At 47.6% G+C, this 17,404-nt stretch overlaps 3 protein-coding genes across 4 annotated transcripts in view; all 3 read right to left on the bottom strand.

Moving 5' to 3' along the window:
* Nucleotides 1–3,157: 3,157 nt before the first annotated feature.
* Nucleotides 3,158–6,171, bottom strand: LOC131196545 (GTPase IMAP family member 4-like). 2 transcript variants are annotated; one of them, XM_058179404.1, is made up of 3 exons: nt 5,700–6,171; nt 5,153–5,207; nt 3,158–5,028 (listed from the first exon to the last, which is right to left on the bottom strand). In XM_058179404.1, exons 2-3 carry the CDS (start codon nt 5,169–5,171, stop codon nt 4,427–4,429), a joined length of 621 nt encoding a protein of 206 aa, XP_058035387.1. In that variant the 5' UTR covers nt 5,172–5,207; nt 5,700–6,171; the 3' UTR covers nt 3,158–4,426. The 2 variants fall into 2 exon arrangements, with proteins under 2 accessions (XP_058035387.1, XP_058035386.1); XM_058179403.1 differs by having other exon boundaries at nt 5,153–6,171.
* Nucleotides 6,172–8,461: 2,290 nt separating this feature from the next.
* On the bottom strand, nt 8,462–10,848 carry LOC131198302 (GTPase IMAP family member 4-like). Its single transcript, XM_058182790.1, has 2 exons — nt 10,818–10,848; nt 8,462–10,685 (listed from the first exon to the last, which is right to left on the bottom strand). Exons 1-2 carry the CDS (start codon nt 10,846–10,848, stop codon nt 10,087–10,089), a joined length of 630 nt encoding a protein of 209 aa, XP_058038773.1. The 3' UTR covers nt 8,462–10,086.
* Nucleotides 10,849–11,170: 322 nt separating this feature from the next.
* LOC131198303 (cytolytic toxin-beta-like) overlaps nt 11,171–17,404 on the bottom strand; it is a 38,583-nt gene continuing 32,349 nt past the window's right edge. Inside the window, exons 3-4 of the mRNA XM_058182791.1 lie at nt 12,341–12,473; nt 11,171–11,859 (exon numbers count right to left, since the gene is read on the bottom strand). Of these exons, the coding sequence (XP_058038774.1) occupies nt 11,171–11,859; nt 12,341–12,473 (822 nt within the window). The remainder of the gene's footprint in view (nt 11,860–12,340; nt 12,474–17,404) is intronic.

The raw sequence follows: 17,404 nt of genomic DNA on the forward strand, positions 1-17,404 counted from the left end.
TTTTTTACTACCGGTTCTGTGGGCGTGGCTTGGTGGGCGTGGCAGGGGAAGGATACTGCAAAATCCCCATTTCCTCCCCACTCTGGGGCCAGCCAGAGGTGGTATTTGCTGGTTCTCTGAACTGCTCAAAATTTCTGCTACCGCCTCTCCAGAACCTGCTGGATTTTACCTCTGTTTCTAACAGGAGGGACAATTAACCAGCAGAACCGAAGAGACTGGACAGTTATTTGTCTGAACTAGAAGACCTCCAAGGTCCCTTTCATTATTCTGTAATTCTGCAAGGCTCTCCTGCCTGAGCAGGGGCTTCGACTAGAAGACCTCCAAGGTCCCTCTATTCTGATGGATCGATGCAGTTCCTCTCTTCACCAGGAGAGGGCGAGGCAAGGTTGGGACTCTGCTTCTCCGTAGGGAAAAAGCTGCCTCAGTTTTAGTGTTCAGGATTTTTGGGTGGGGAGGTTTTTCCTTTCTCTGAAATCAAGACAGGAGTGAAATCTAAAAAATTTTCCCTACCGTTTCGGTGGCCGTGGCTTAATTGGTGTGCAAGGCTTGGTGGTCAGGTGACTGGGTGGGCATGGCCAATAACAATAAATAATAAAATTTTTTGTTATTGGCCAATAATAATAATAAACAAAGTACACAAAACAATAAGAGGTACCAAAAACCAACTTTCACACTTTACACACATACTACATAACACAACACAAACAGACTCACACACAATGTAAAAGCAGCCACACTTCACCGAAAATGGCCCCTGCAACAAGCAGGAACCTCACACAGCCACAAAAAGCTCAAAAACCAACTTTCACACTTTATACACATACAACACAAGACAACTGACTGACACACACACACAAAATGCCAAATACAGCTTTGTGAGATTTTATGCGTTTGTGTAGTTGGAGTGAAATGCTACAGAAACACACCAAATCTCAGAAAGCTGCACAAATATTTTATGTTATTATTTTATTTTATTTATATTTTTAGATAAAAGCAGCTAAATTTAAAACTTCCTTAACTTTCAATTGCTATGTCTAAAAAAAGAACTCCTTAAAAAAACCTCCCAATTAACTATTTTTTTTAAAGCTCCCCCCTCCCCCCCAAAAAAAGATCCCGGTTACTTCCCCAATTCAAGGGAGAAGGCAGATTGAGTTGCTCACCATGAGATGGATTCCAGGCAGGCAGGCAGATTAAGTTGCTAGCTGATGCAATTGATAGCAGCAGCCGAAGCAAAGCAAGGCAGGAGAGAGCCCGAAAAAAGCAGCACGCTGCCAAGTAGGCAAGTGGGGACCAGGCGATTGGGTAGGCATGAGTGGGGGGAGGGGAGGGATTTTTGCTACCGGTTTTCCGAACTACGCACCTGATCCGGTCCAAACCGGAGCATTTCATCCCTACTGAACATCTCTTAATATTTTTTTATTGGGGGGGAATAACTCCCCCCCCCCGCATAAAGAATGCACTCACACACGCAAACCTGTACGCACCTGCAAACTTCCTCCTTTCCCCTTCCTGGATGGGATGCCCCCTTCAGCCAAGCCCCCCCCCATCCCCTGTCTGCCCACAAGAGGCTTTCGAGGAAGGAGAGTGAAGCCCCAATTCCTACCATTCTTCCCCCCACCCCCCTTGCAAGGAGGGCAAACCCTAATCCCTCCAGGGGTCTTCAAACAGTTCCTGGGGGAGGACAGAGGGGGAGATGGGATTGGGAGTCCTAAGGGCATGGGGGGGGGGCTTTAGAAGAAGGTCTCCCTTCCTTGCTCCCCGATTCTAGCTCTGCCTGGACAGAACTCCCCAGAAACTTCAGAAAAGTTTTTGACCTATGTACGGTCACTCATGCCCTCGTCACTTCCCGCCTGGACTACTGCAATGCTCTCTACATGGGGCTCCCCTTGAAGAGCACCCGGAGGCTCCAGTTGGTCCAGAACGCGGCTGCCCGGGTGATAGAGGGAGCCCCCCGTAGCTCCCATATAACACCTCTCCTGCGCAGGCTGCACTGGTTGCTGGTGGTCTTCCGGATGCGCTTCAAGGTGCTGGTTATCACCTTTAAAGCGCTCCATGGCATCGGACCGGGATACTTACGGGACCGCCTGCTGCCACCAGTTACCTCCCATCGTCCGGTGCGTCCAGTCCGCTCTCACAGGGAGGGCCTCCTTAGGGTGCCGTCGGCTAACCAATGTTGGTTGGCGGCTCCCAGGGGAAGAGTGTTCTCTGTGGGGGCTTCGGCTTTGTGGAACGATTTGCCGGTGGGACTCCGTCTTCTCCCTGATCTTCGGACCTTTAAGCACGAGCTCAAGATCTTCTTTTTTCACCAAGCGGGGCTGGTCTGATTGATTTTAATATTGTGGGTTTTTAGTGGGCTTTTAAATAGGGGTTTTATTCTATTTTTGTAATTTTCTTAATTAATATTTTTAACCTACAGCGATCGAATTAGATTTTTAAACTGGATATTGTATTTTAAATTTTTGGATTATTGGTGTTTTATCTGCTGTACACCGCCCTGAGTCTTTGGAGAAGGGCGGTATAAAAATTTGAAAAATAAATAAATAAATAAATAAATAAATAAAAAATAAAAACATCAAAACCCTATCTTATTTGGATTAAATGACATCAATGAACCTGAGATCACAAAGGTTCGTAACATCATGAGCAGCCATAATACACCAACCATCTCCCCAGACGAAATCATCGAAGTCTCCAGAGATGGCCCAGACTACAAGAACAGCGATGGCTCAGTGGCCCCACGATTCTGTAGCCGTTTGCAAATATGAGGCCAGCAAATGGAAATTCATCTATACTATAAATTCAACTGCCAGATCCAACCACGACCACAGCAAACTTCGATCACGGTCTGACCGATCTTTACTACAACGGATCCACTCCCATGAACTCCGCACAGAACTCAAAAGATGCCAAAACCAAGGTGACTCTAATCTATACATTGACTACCACACTGACTGCATAAAAAGTAAGACCCACAATTAATCCCCCAACATCCAATCCTCCATCACCCAAAGCATCCAACCATCCATCATCCAAAACTAGGTACACACGTCCCTTATTTCCTCAATACCAATCACTACCGACCTTAAATGCAAACTAATAAATACAAGAAGCATCATAAACAAAATGCCCGAATTCCTCCTCTTATTTATATATACGTTTTTCTTTAACATGTGTAGGTAAACAGTGTATTGTGTGGGTCAGTTTACATATACATAATAATAATGTTTGCTTGTATATAATAGTATTCTTCCAACTTCTAATTTCTATTTTTATTATCTAATGATTAATAAACCAAATCCCGTTACAAATATTCTGTATCTTCTTTATCCTTTATCTTTAATGTTAATCTATCCATTTCTGCACAATCTAATATTTATTATCATCAGAAGGAGTTTCCTCAAACACAATTCTCACTGCCGTCAAAACATGCAGCATCAAATAAATATGCCCTTTATTGTATTTTTTCTGGCAAAATACCTAATAAGAATATTTCTGGCTTTAAGTCTATATATTGCTTTATAATTTTCTCTAGCCGTGAAAATATTTTCATCCATTTTTTATTTTATTTTTTCCCTTTGAGCAGGTCCACCACATATGGAAATACGAACTGGATATCTGGCTGCATTTTCAACATTTGGCGGACATGTTTTTAAACATTTTTGCCAACCTTGTTGGTGGCAAATGGCACCCGTAGAACATTTTCAACAGGTTTCCCTAGTATGTAGTTGCCATTGTCAATTTATAGTTTTTATCCCAAAGTTTTTGCTGCTTATCTAATTCCATAGTATACCCACATTTTTTTGCCGAAGTTATCATTGTTATCTTCCATTTTAAGGCTTTATAAATCGCTATATATTTTCTTCATTAACTTTAATCCGCACCTAATAGCATCTGATCAACTATCGTTGGCTCTTTATAGAAACCATATTTCCTTACATCTTTTTCCCAATTTGATTGTATTTGCAAGTGTGGCCACCGTACGAGTTCCACCCCTTGGTTTTGCAATTCCTGTTTAGTTTTAAGTTCCCTTTTCTCGTTTAAAATATCTTTATACATTACAAGCTTTCCCAAGTTTATCACATTTAGATGTATCAGAGCTTCCACTGTTGAAAGCCAGACTGGCATTTTCTCATAATTTTTGGCTTTAACCTTTTCCCATACTAAGAGTAGAGCATTCCTTACATAATGTCTTTGAAAGTATCCATAAGACACTCATGGCTCGCATCTTGAGGTCTGAAGCCTAAGTTCTCTCTCCCCCTCCCCTCGCCTCCCCTCCCCCATAATTCATTGGAAGCGGAGAAGCGATAATAGTTTCAACAGCAAAAAAGCCTTTGGAAGCCAAAGAGTGGCCTTTGGCAGAGTTGCCAACTTGGGAGCAGATGCCCAGTTAGAGAGACTTTCTGGTCTCTGAGGGAAAGGGAAACAATCAGAAGTTGCATCTTTTGCTGACGTTCATCATGTCTTCCGTGTAACAAGGAGCACATCTGTTGGTTCGCACGAGATCATCGATCATGGCCATCAGTTCGGCCACCTGAGCCTCTCGTTCCGCCCCTTCAGCCCAGTTGTTGAAAGCCAGGAACCGGTTCCCGCATTCGGCAATATATTCCTTCAAGTATTTATTTTCTAGAGATTGACCTTTCAGGTCTTTGCAGGTGAACCAGAGGATCATGTAATCCTTAGCTTCAAGGCCAAAAAGCTCTTTGATATGCTGAGCCACGTACTTCTCCTCTGGGGAGAAAAGAAAAGGATGCATCACCTGCAGAATGACATGGGGACCTGGGGAGCAAAGCTTCGTGCTCTTTCTCACTTCTCTCGCAGCAATATCCTTGTCTGGACGATCGGAAAAGTCAGGTATATCTACAACCACAACCTTCCTGCCATTCAGCTGCATCTCCTCCTTCTGGCATACTCTTAGTACTACCTTTGGTGACCACCCAGAGTGAAAGACTTCGCTTCCCAGGATTGTGTTTCCCGTTGCACTTATTCCACTTCCGCTTTCGCCCACCAGGACGATCCTCCGTTCAGGCCCTGCAACCCAAAGGGGAGAGGAGAGGAGAAGGCGTCCAGTCAGCAGCATACAGGCATCAAAGCCTCTCCCTCCACCCAGGACAATATCTTCCACCCCACCCACCCCCAGGGGCCAAGACTTTACCTCCGACGCTTCCAGGCATTTCCAGACAAGTCGCACAGCACAAAACCCGGGATTTCTGCATGGGAAGCGAAACAGAGTCAGCCAAAGGAGAGGCTGCCTTGCAGGGAGGTTGCCAGGAACACTCTTCCCCCAGAAGACACAGGGAGGAATTGGGGGGGGGGGTTAAAAACAAGCCACCCCCTTCTCACTGCCCTCGGGGCACACCCCCATCTGAACCCCCCCCCCATGCCATTCCCCTTTTTTATGCAGCCCTTCAATTCTTGGGACCCTGCACTTCGGGGCTTTCAGGAACGGGGGGGAGGGGTTGATGTCCAAAGTGGCTGGCAGCTCCCCACAGCCGGCTCTTTGCTCAAAGGGACCCTGTTCTCTGGGGCTTTAGCTGCTCCTGCTCCAGCTCCAGCTTGTCTTCCTCCAGGTTCCCCTCCACACAGGCACAGCCTTCTCCCCATGTTCCCCTAACATTTTTGGGAGAGTTTCATAAACTTTGATGGCATCTTGGAAGGTGACTGGATTTCTCTCCAAAGAAAAGTCTCCGTGGAATTTGCACCTGAACTTCAGAGCATTTTCTTTCTCCTCCTCAGTCAGTTTGACCTCTGCTTCTCCTCCGATAGATATTTCCTTCGTGAGTGTAGCCTGGAGGTTCCCTTCTATATTATTTACCATCTCTGTTGAAGAAACCTGTCGGTCAAAGACAAAGAAGGCCTGGGCTCCATAGAGGATGGCGGTGACCACATGGGTGGCTGTGCCCTGCTCAAAGACGGCTGTAGGAGACATTCTGCCTTTCTAAGTGGTTCATTGTCAGCTGTTCACACCTGGTGATGGTTTTGTACTGAAGGGTGACTCTGGCCTGTTGCTGGGACTTCTTGGTGTCCTGAAGATACTTGGCCGACCCCCCCACTTCAACCAGCCTCCCAGGAAACTGGCCTTGAGGGAGGCTGAGATGTCCAGGGCGGAGGCCTTGTCATCAAGGCTGTCGGAAGCAATGATTTCTGATTCTGTCTTGGGCTGAAGGTTGACATTCAGGTAACTTTTGCTTGCAACAGCCTGCACTGCATCTTCGGACACAAAAAGAACCTCCAGGCACATCAAAAAAAGAGAGGCTGCAGCTGCAGGCATTTCACAAAAACGGAAAAGGCAGAATAGAAAGTTTAAAAGTTTTCCTACTGGGTCCTGTGGGCGTGGCTTGGGGAGGTCATGTGACTGAGTGGGCATCGTTGTGAGTGACATCGAGTTGGCCATGCCCTCCAGTCACAGGACATCCCCCCCCCCACCAACCCTCACCAACAGAACCGGTAGGGAAATTTTTTAGATTTCAGCCCTGATTAAAGGCCTGGAGATTACAATTGGAAAATTGGGGACACAGCGGCCGTCCTGCTTTAAAAGATAAGGGGAGAAACACCCTCTTTAGAGTCCAAATCCCACCCGCTATTGTGGCCGGGTGGAGGGTCCTTTTGGGCCTTTCCTCAAATCACATAATTTCCAGGCAGGGCATGTGACCCCGAGCACTTTCACTTTCACTTTGCTGCTGAAAGGAGGCAGCTCCTTTCTTGGTCCTTGGGATTGGCAGGGGTGGGGATCCAGTTAGGGGCAACAGGGGTACAGGAAGAGTCGCAGAGGGGACGGGCCACAGTGAGATGAGAGACTGAAGATCCCCTGAAGGTAGACTTGGGGAATCTTAGAGCTTGGAGGAACCCTTGAGGCTATCTAATCCATAGATGGAGCCTTTGTGGCCAGCAGAGTCTTTCAGAAGTCAGCTATGGCCACGTGGGAACTATCTGAAGGAAACTGACATGAGGAGGAGCTAAGCCTCCAGCCTAGAGAAATTAGAAGACCAGGTAGACAGAGCGATATTTTCACTTTTAGGAGGGGGGAGTGGGTAGAGTGAGAAGCTGAGAAAAGATTTATTTTTCTTTGGTAGGGGGCCCAGAAAATAGACCAAACAACACCCACCCACCCCCAGAAATCAGATACTAGAAAAAGCCTTGCCTCCTGGAGGGATATTGAGGTGGGGTCACCTAGAAACATGACCCAGTTGCTGGGATGTCTGGGAGGGTGGAGAGCAGCTCCTAAGGACACAAAGAAGGGAGGTGTCCATATTGGGGGAGGGTGTGGAAGAGGAATGGCCAAACAAGACGTGGTCCATCATCCCCAATGGGAACCGGGTGGAGCATCGTCCTCCCCTAAGTTTTTCAGGAGACAGACCCGAACTTCCTGCTGCAAATTTGGCTGTTGGACACGTGTCCTTTTTCCTCTTGCTTGACCAGAAGACCCGAAGCAACTCAGTGTGGAGAAACATCTGGAGTGGAGTTGAAGGACGCTAAGAAATGGGAAGGATCCAGCAGGAGCCTGATTTCCACCCAGAAGGACCCCCTCCCTGGACCCAGGGTGAAAACCTTTGGGGGAGACCCTGCATTCTGACCCACCCTTGGAGTATAAGCTGGTCCCCCTCCTCAAGATGATAGCACAACATCCCTCTTCCACTCTGCCTTTTGAGTGCATCCTGGCACAGAGATGGTTATGCTGAGCCTCACCAGCTGCCCTGACCCACCCATGAAACACACAGCCTCTTTTGTAAAGAGAGAGAGAGAGGGAGGGAGGGAGGGAGGGAGATTTAATAATAAGTTCTAGGGTTGAAAGAGAGATGCCCTTACTAGGGAGTACAGGTGTCGTCTGTGAAAAGCGGTGCACAGCAACAACCCCCAACCTTTTGGGCACCAGGGACCGATTCCATGGAGGGCGGATTTTCTGTGGACGAGGTGGCCATGGTTTCATACACTGCCTGGATCCTGCACGTAGACGGATGGAGCTCTGCTGAGTTGTGTAGCCCAGTTCCTGGTGGTCCACGGTCCATGAGTTGGAGACTCCTAATGTAAGCACTACAGAGACAGCCTTGCAGATAATATGTGGCAGCTCTTAAGAAAACATGGATTCATCCCAGGAAAACAGTTAAGGGTGAGAAAGAACCTCAGGGTTGTCCTGCCTTGATGCTCTTTGGTGTCAGAAGGCGCGAAGGGGAGACACTTTCAAGATTCTGCTACTATAATTTATACCCATAAAGTCAAACTCTGTATTTCCTGTGCTGGTGGCTTCCCAGCCTGATGTACCTCAAAGGATTGACAGAGAGGGAAGCCCCAAAGAGTCTGGGCTTCCGAAGGGAGATGGGTCCAGGATGGTAGAGAATTAGGCTATGGGGTCAGCTGATACTGGGTGTGAGTGGATTTTCTCATGTGCTTGAAGTCTCCTCTTCTGGGTTCTCTAAGAGAAGGAATTGGCTCAGGGAGACTCAGTCATGAATCTCTGACTGGGGTTCTTCAGAGGTCACATGGTGAGGGCTGGATTGGAACACAGAACAGAAGGTCTCAACGTTCCGACTGACAAATCCAACCAAAGCAAACACGGTCGAGACGATCCAATCTCTTAATGCAAAACTTTATTGAGTACATCATTTCAGCAAGATGAGGGCAAAACCAGATCCAGCTGATTCCCAAACAGAGCCACATAGTTGAAGTTCAGGTTCTCCCTTTCTTTATAGGACCAGATCACACTGTCCAATGGAGGCTCCTGATATTGTTCTGAGAGAGTCTGGTAAACACGTGTTGAGCTGTCCTTGGTTCTCATGGCTGGCATCTTCCTTCCTTCCTTCCTTTTTCTTATTTATATATACATTTTTCTTTAACATGTATAGGTAAACAGTGTATTGTGTGGGTCAGTTTACATATACATAATAATAATGTTTGCTTGTATATAATAGTATTCTTCCAACTTCTAATTTCTACTTTTATTATCTAATGATTAATAAACCAAATCCCAAGTTACAAATATTCTGTATCTTCTTTATCCTTTATCTTTAATGTTAATCTATCCATTTCTGCACAATCTAATATTTATTATCATCAGAAGGAGTTTCCTCAAACACAATTCTCACTGCCGTCAAAACATGCAGCATTAAATAAATATGCCCTTTATTGTATTTTTTCTGGCAAAATACCTAATAAGAATATTTCTGGCTTTAGGCCTATATGTTGCTTTATAATTTTCTCTAGCCGTGAAAGTATTTTCATCCATTTTTTTTTTTTTTTTCCTTTGAGCAGGTCGACCACATATGGAAATACGAACTGGGTATCTGGCTGCATTTTCAACATTTGGCGGACATGTTTTTAAACATTTTTGCCAACCTTGTTGGTGGCAAATGGCACCCGTAGAACATTTTCAACAGGTTTTCCTTGTATGTAGTTGCCATTGTCAATTTATAGTTTTTATCCCAAAGTTTTTGCCACATCTAATTCCATAGTATACCCACATTTTTTTGCCGAAGTTATCATTGTTATCTTCCATTTTAAGGCTTTATAAATCGCTATATATTTTCTTTATTAACTTTTCATCCACACCTAATAGCATCTGATCAACTATCGTTGGCTCTTTATAGAAACAATATTTCCTTACATCTTTTTCCCAACTTTAATTGTATTTGCAAGTGTGGCCACCATGCGAGTTCTACCCCTTGGTTTGGCAATTCCTGTTAAGGTTTAAGTTCCCTTTTCTCATTTAAAATATCTTTATACATTACAAGCTTTCCCAAGTTTATCACATTTACATGTATCAGAGCTTCCACTGTTGAAAGCCAGACTAGCATTTTCTCATAATTTTTGGCTTTAACCTTTTCCCATACTAAGAGTAGAGCATTCCTTACATAATGTCTTTGAAAGTATCCATAAGACACTCATGGCTCGCATCTTGAGGTCTGAAACCTAAGTTCTCTCTCCCCCTCCCCTCGCCTCCCCTCCCCCTTAATTCATTGGAAGCGGAGAAGCGATAATAGTTTCAACAGCAAAAAAGCCTTTGGAAGCCTAAGAGTGGCCTTTGGCAGAGTTGCCAACTTGGGAGCAGATGCCCAGTTAGAGAGACTTTCTGGTCTCTGAGGGAAAGGGAAACAATCAGAAGTTGCGTCTTTTGCTGACGTTCATCATGTCTTCCGTGTAACAAGGAGCACATCTGTTGGTTCGCACAAGATCATCGATCATGGCCATCAGTTCGGCCACCTGAGCCTCTCGTTCCGCCCCTTCAGCCCAGTTGTTGAAAGCCGGGAACCGGTTCCCGCATTCAGCAATATATTCCTTCAAGTATTTATTTTCTAGAGATTGACCTTTCAGATCTTTGCAGGTGAACCAGAGGATCATGTAATCCTTGGCTTCAAGGCCAAAAAGCTCTTTGATATGCTGAGCCACGTACCTCTCCTCTGGGGAGAAAAGAAAAGGATGCATCACCTGCAGAATGACATGGGGACCTGGGGAGCAAAGCTTCGTGCTCTTTCTCACTTCTCTCGCAGCAATATCCTTGTCTGGACGATCGGAAAAGTCAGGTATATCTACAACCACAACCTTCCTGCCATTCAGCTGCGTCTCCTCCTTCTGGCATACTCTTAGTACTACCTTTGGTGACCACCCAGAGTGAAAAACTTCGCTTCCCAGAATTGTGTTTCCAGTGGCACTTTTTCCATTGACGCTGCCCACCAGGACGATCCTCCGTTCAGGCCCTACGACCCAAAGGGGAGAAGAGACAAGAAGGGGATCCAGTCAGCAGCATACGGCCATCACAGCCTGTCCCTCCAGCCAGGACAGTAGCTCCCACCCCACCCTGCCACCCCTCCAGGGCCCAAATTTTTTACCTCGGATGCCTCCAGCCATTTCCAGGCACATCGCACAGCACAAAACTCGGGATTTCTGCATGAAAAGTGAAACAGAATCAGCTGAAGGAGAGGCTGCCTTGCAGGAGGTTGCCAGAACACTCTTCCCCAGAAGACACAGAGGAATTGGGGTGGGGGTAAGGTGGTAAAATAAGTCACCCCTCCTCACTGCCCTTGAGGCACACCCCATCTGATCCCCCACCATTCCCTTTGCAGCCTTCAATTCTTGGGACCCTGCACTTGGGGCTTTCAGGAACAGGGGAGGTTGATGTCAAAGTGGCTGGCAGCTCCCCACAGCCGGCTCTTTGCTCAAAGGGACCCTGTTCTCTGGGGCTTTAGCTGCTCCTGCTCCAGCTCCAGCTTGTCTTCCTCCAGGTTCCCCTCCACACAGGCACAGCCTTCTCCACATGTTCCCCTAACATTTTTGGGAGAGTTTCATAAACTTTGATGGCATCTTGGAAAGTGACTGGATTTCTCTCCAAAGAAAAGTCTCCATGGAATTTGCACCTGAACTTCAGAGCATTTTCTTTCTCCTCCTCAGTCAGTTTGACCTCTGCTTCTCCTCCGATAGATATTTCCTTCGTGAGTGTAGCCTGGAGGGTCCCTTCTATATTATTTACCATCTCTGTTGAAGAAACTTCTCGGTCAAAGACAAAGAAGGCCTGGGCTCCATAGAGGATGGCGGTGACCACGTGGGTGGCTGTGCCCTGCTCAAAGACGGCTGGGTAGGAGACATTCTGCCTTTCTAAGTGGTTCATTGTCAGCTGTTCACACCTGGTGATGGTTTTGTACTGAAGGGTGACTCTGGCCTGTTGTTTGGACTTCTTGGTGTCCTGAAGATACTTGGCTGACCCCCCCACTTCAACCAGCCCTCCCAGGAAACTGGCCTTGAGGGAGGCTGAGATGTCCAGGGCGGAGGCCTTGTCATCAAGGCTGTCGGAAGCAATGATTTCTGATTCTGTCTTGGGCTGAAGGTTGACATTCAGGTCCTTCTGAAGAGAGCTGTCATCCCAAAGAGTGAACCCTGCATAGAACAGGAGACGGCATGAAGATAAATGGGAAACCTGACCTCCAAAAGACTTGCAGCTGGATAGAGAAGCTCCAGGAAGCTCAGACAAGGAATGATCATTTCTTCCAGAGGAGAACCTCATCTATCCAGCAATCACCTTGGGAACCCCTTGCCTGTTTTGCAAAATACTGCAAACCCCCCAAAGGCTTTTGACTGAGTAGAGAGGTTTTGTCATTTCCCAAAGCATTTCAGAGACTTTGGTTTGGAAACCCACCCCATGTTTGGTACCCAGGGCCAGTCCTGCTGCATGGTAGGCCAAGCGCTGGATACACATTCCCAGGCAGAGGACCCTACTCAGCTACCTGGTTTTAGCAGGCCGTGTGTCCAGGATGCCAGCTCTCAAGTGTCCTTGGACTAACCCTGCGCATTGATGGCAGTGTCCGTCTCCCTCCCTCCCAGGTTTCCTGCCACTTCTCACCTCCCCTCTGGCTCCTACCTGGGATGAGCATATCCTTGCGGCAGTCGTAAAGCATCCCCAGCTGGAAGGGGCGGCCCAGGGCTGGAATCTCGAGGGCGTCCTCGGCCAGGGCCATGCTTGGCTTCCAGGTGTGGTTGACACTTCTGGTGCTCTGCAAGAGAGAGGAACCGTCTGGGGGAGAATGAGACTGACCGATGACTCTCCAAGGGGTTGCAGGATGTGGGCACATTCCACCCACTGATGCTGGTCCGATTTCTGGGGTGGCTGAGGAAGGCTCTCTGCCCAGAGCAGTGGGGCAGGAGCAGCAGCCACAGTGCACAGCTGGTGGCAGTGCTGAAGCCTCCTGGAGGCCAACATTGGCAACTCCTCCATCCAAGGTGGGACCCCTTTGGACAGGCATTTTTGGGCAGAGGAGAAGTTCCTGGATCAGGGTCACCCCCTTGTGTCAACTGAAGAGTTTCCCTGGAGTTACTGGGAACTTTGAGGTCCACAATCCCAAAGCAGAGGGGGGCCCTTTCCCCATTATGATTTTAGTTGTGTCCTTTTAATAGTATCCCAAAGGTGTTTTTTCAAAAGGCCACTGGACTTTGTTTTCCCTTGAAGATGTTTCGCTCTTCATCTAAGAAGCTTCTTTAGTTCTGACCGGAGTTCTTCCCAACTGAAGAAGCTTCTTTGCTGAGAAGTGAAACGCGTCAGGACTGCCAGCCTTCTGCACCAGATATGCCTCACCAGTTGCCAGTCTGCCACAGGCAATAGGGAGACAGAGCTGTGAAAGAGAGGACTATGATCAGGAAAATCGAAACCTGCATAGAACAGGAGGCGGCATGAAGATAAATGGGAAACGGACCTCAAAGACTTGCAGCTGGATAGAGAAGCTCCAGAAAGCTCAGACAAGGATGATCATTTCTCCCAGAGGAGAACCTCATCTATCCAGCAATCTTGGAACCCCTTGCCTGTTTTGCAAAATACCCCAAAGGCTTTTGACTGAGTAGAGAGGTTTCGTCATTTCCCAAAGCATTTCAGAAATCCACCCCATGTTTGGTACCCAGGGCCAGTCCTGCTGAATAGTTTCCCAGGCAGAGGACCCTACTCAGCTACCTGGTTTTAGCAGGCCGTGTGTCCAGGATGCCAGCTCTCCCTCCCAGGTTTCCTGCCACATATTCAGTCAGTTTGACCTCTGCTTCTCCTCCGATAGATATTTCCTTCGTGAGTGTAGCCTGGAGGGTCCCTTCTATATTATTTACCGTCTCTGTTGAAGAAACTGTCGGTCAAAGACAAAGAAGGCCTGGGCTCCATAGAGGATGGCGGTGACCACGTGAGTGGCTGTGCCCTGCTCAAAGACGGCTGGGTAGGAGACATTCTGCCTTTCTAAGTGGTTCATTGTCAGCTGTTCACACCTGGTGATGGTTTTGTACTGAAGGGTGACTCTGGCCTGTTGTTTGGACTTCTTGGTGTCCTGAAGATAAACTGGCCTTGAGGAAACTGAGATGTCCAGGGCGGAGGCCTTGTCATCAAGGCTGTCGGAAGCAATGATTTCTGATTCTGACTTGGGCTGGAGGTTGACATTCAGGTCCTTCTGAAGAGAGCTGTCATCCCAAAGAGTGAACCCTGCATAGAACAGGAGACGGCATGAAGATAAATGGGAAACCGGACCTCCAAAAGACTTGCAGCTGGATAGAGAAGCTCCAGAAAGCTCAGACAAGGGATGATCATTTCTCCCAGAGGAGAACCTCATCTATCCAGCAATCACCTTGGGAACCCCTTGCCTGTTTTGCATAATACCGCAAACCCCCCAAAGGCTTTTGACTGAGTAGAGAGGTTTTGTCATTTCCCAAAGCATTTCAGAGAGTCCACCCCATGTTTGGTACCCAGGGCCAGTCCTGCTGCATGGTAGGCCAAGCGCTGGATACACATTCCCAGGCAGAGGACCCTACTCAGCTACCTGGTTTTAGCAGCCGTGTGTCCAGGATGCCAGCTCTCAAGTGTCCTTGGACTAACCCTGCGCATCGATGGCAGTGCCCGTCTCCCTCCCTCCCAGGTTTCCTGCCACCTCTCAGCCTCCCCTCCGGCTCCTACCTGGGATGAGCATATCCTTGCGGCAGTCGTAAAGCATCCCCAGCTGGAAGGGGCGGCCCAGGGCTGGAATCTCAAGGGCGTCCTCGGCCAGGGCCATGCTTGGCTTCCGTGTGTGGTTGGCACTTCTGGTGCTCTGCAAGAGAGAGGAACCGTCTGGGGGAGGCCGAGACTGACCGATGACTCTCTAAGGGGATGCAGGATGTGGGCACATTCCATCCACTGATGCTGGTCCGATTTCTGGGGTGGCTGAGGAAGGCTCTCTGCCCAGAGCAGTGGGGCAGGAGCAGCAGCCACAGTGCACAGCTGGTGGCAGTGCTGAAGCCTCCTGGAGGCCAACATTGGCAATTCCTCCATCAAAGGTGGGACCCCTTTGGACAGGCATTTTTGGGCAGAGGAGAAGTTCCTGGATCAGGGTCACCCCCTTGTGTCAACTGAAGAGTTTCCCTGGAGTTACTGGGAACTTCAAGGTCCACAATCTCAAAGCAGACGGGGCCCCTTTTCCCATTATGATTTTAGTTGTGTCCTTTTAATAGTACCCCAAAGGTGTTTTTTCAAAAGGCCACTGAACTTTGTTTTCCCTTGAAGATGTTTCGCTCTTCACTCAAGAAGCTTCTTCAGTTCTGACCGGAGTTCTTCCCAACTGAAGAAGCTTCTTTGCTGAGAAGTGAAACGCGTCAGGACTGCCAGCCTTCTGCACCAGATATGCCTCACCAGTTGCCAGTCTGCCACAGGCAATAGGGAGACAGAGCTGTGAAAGAGAGGACTATGATCAGGAAAATTGAAACTACTTTGGAAGAAGTGCAAAGAAGAGCAACTAAGACAATTAAAGGGCTGGAGACAAGAACTTATGAAGAACAGTTGCAGGAATTGGGTTTGGCCAGTCTGGAGAAAAGAAGGATTGGGGGGGGATATGATATCAGTATTCCAGTATTTGAGGGGCTGCCACAAAGAAGAGGGGGGTTCAACCTATTTTCCAAAGCACGAGAAGGCAGGAGAAGAAACAAGGGATGGGAACTCATCAAGGAGAGAAGCAACCTGGAATGAAGGTGAAACTTCCTAACAGGGAGGACAATTAAGCAGTGGAACAGCTGGCCACTAGAAGTTGTGAATGCTCCATCATTGGAGGTTTTTAAGAAGAGACTGGATAGGCAGTTGTTTGAAAGGGAATAGCAGGAAGTTGGACTAGACTAGAAGATCTCCAAGGCCCCTTCCAGCCCTATTGTGATGGATACTCTTCCTGCTGTCCCATGAAAGCCGCCGGCTATTCCAAGATCATAAAATACACACAACACCATCCAGCCCACCAAGGCAGGGACTGTGACCAAAACAATTTGTTTGAATATAATTGGGTGGTGGGAGATAATCAGGGGGGAAGCAGGGGTGGAAAGGGAAGAGTTAACCAGATGCTTTGGTCATGGAAGTTTAGATCCGGCTTTATTACCCTGTGTCTTTAGTAAAACGGACTTTCATTGACAATGGAGTTGCGTCTCTCTTTCCTAACTGATCAAGATGGGACAGCTGACAAAACCTCTTCCGGTTCCCTTTTGAAGAAGCACCTTTGGGACAACCACGACCTGGATGACTGAGCATCTCCATGGACCTTTCATGCAGGTCGTCCATGACTTACAACTGAGGCCAAAATTTCCTCAGTTGTGCAGTGAGTTTTGCTCCATTTTACAACTTCCCTTGCCACAGTTAATAAGTTAGCCACTCGGTTGGGAAGTCAGTCTGGCTTCCCCAATGACTTCGCTTGTCCGAAGATCACAAAAGGGGATCACGTGGAGGGAGGGGGCGTAGCCAACGCTGCTGCAGGACGGCGATTTCCCGGGGCTCCGGAGGAACGCCGATATCCCAGCTGTTTTGGGGGTCCTTCATGGACCATAACGGTCTTGGAGAGACAGTGAAGAAGGGAGGCACGGATTAGCATGAACAGGGAAGTGGCAAATTCCCTGGAGCGCCGATATAAGCCTCAAACTCTGCGGCTTGGGAAGACAGCCATTAGAGCTGTCACAAGTTGGCGGCCACACCAAAAGATCAGAGCAGGAGAGCGATTGAATGGAGTATTCTTATTGAAAAAGATTTGCCAATGCATAGGTAAGAAGAAAACTTATTAAACTTTAAAAGAAGCCTTCAATTTGAAACCAGCGGCTAAATTGGCATATGGGAGTACAAACAGAAGAAAAGTAAAAGTAAACGGAACTTTGCAATTAAAGCCCTAAAAGAACTTTCCATCTGATCTTTAATTTGGTTAATTTGGCATTGGAAGAGATCACTAAAAGAGACAGAAAATTGAAGGAAACAATGTTCGCTAAGACAGGAAATAATAAATTTTGTGGAGTGACAGGGAGATTTTGTTGGAAGTAATTGTGAATTGGCAAGAGACATCTGCTGGAGGAAAGAAACTCTGCAAACCCCACTCTCTTCCAGCACTGATATTACCTAATTCAGTAATGAAACGTCTGTTGTGACCCAGGCCCAAGTAGGTAGCATTAGATGCAATCCGTTCAAAAACAAACAGACTTTATTAAACAGCTGAGAATTAACTCATTCTCAGCGTCGTCCAAACTAAATCAAAGCAAATTCTTCACAAGTCTTCAGTCCTATCACCAACCTTGGTCTAATTAGGCAAACTGCCAAAGGCTTTTCTTGGCAAAAGTTCAGAAGACACCGATACAAAATAAATGCAAGAAGATGAAGCTATCAACATTGTTTTCCAGCAAAGAGTCCAAACACCGTTGCTGGTCTTTTAAGCCTTATGGGAGGGGCCAATCATCTCTTAGCCCTACTCCCGCCGAGTCATCCTCTTTGCTTGAACTGCTCTTGCCTTCTGGCAGCTCTTCTCATGCGTGCATTAGGAACAGGCTCCTCCTGTTCCTCTGCCTCATTACTGTCAGCCTCTAGAGGCTCCAGAGCCCGCACATCACTCCCCGATGGCCCTGGCCCCACCTCAGCCTCCGACACAGAGCCCTCATCTGGGCCTTCCCCAGCCTCCAGGACTGGCCCACG

This window comes from Ahaetulla prasina, chromosome 4, assembly GCF_028640845.1.
Source record: "Ahaetulla prasina isolate Xishuangbanna chromosome 4, ASM2864084v1, whole genome shotgun sequence".
Taxonomy (NCBI): Eukaryota; Metazoa; Chordata; class Lepidosauria; order Squamata; family Colubridae; genus Ahaetulla; species Ahaetulla prasina.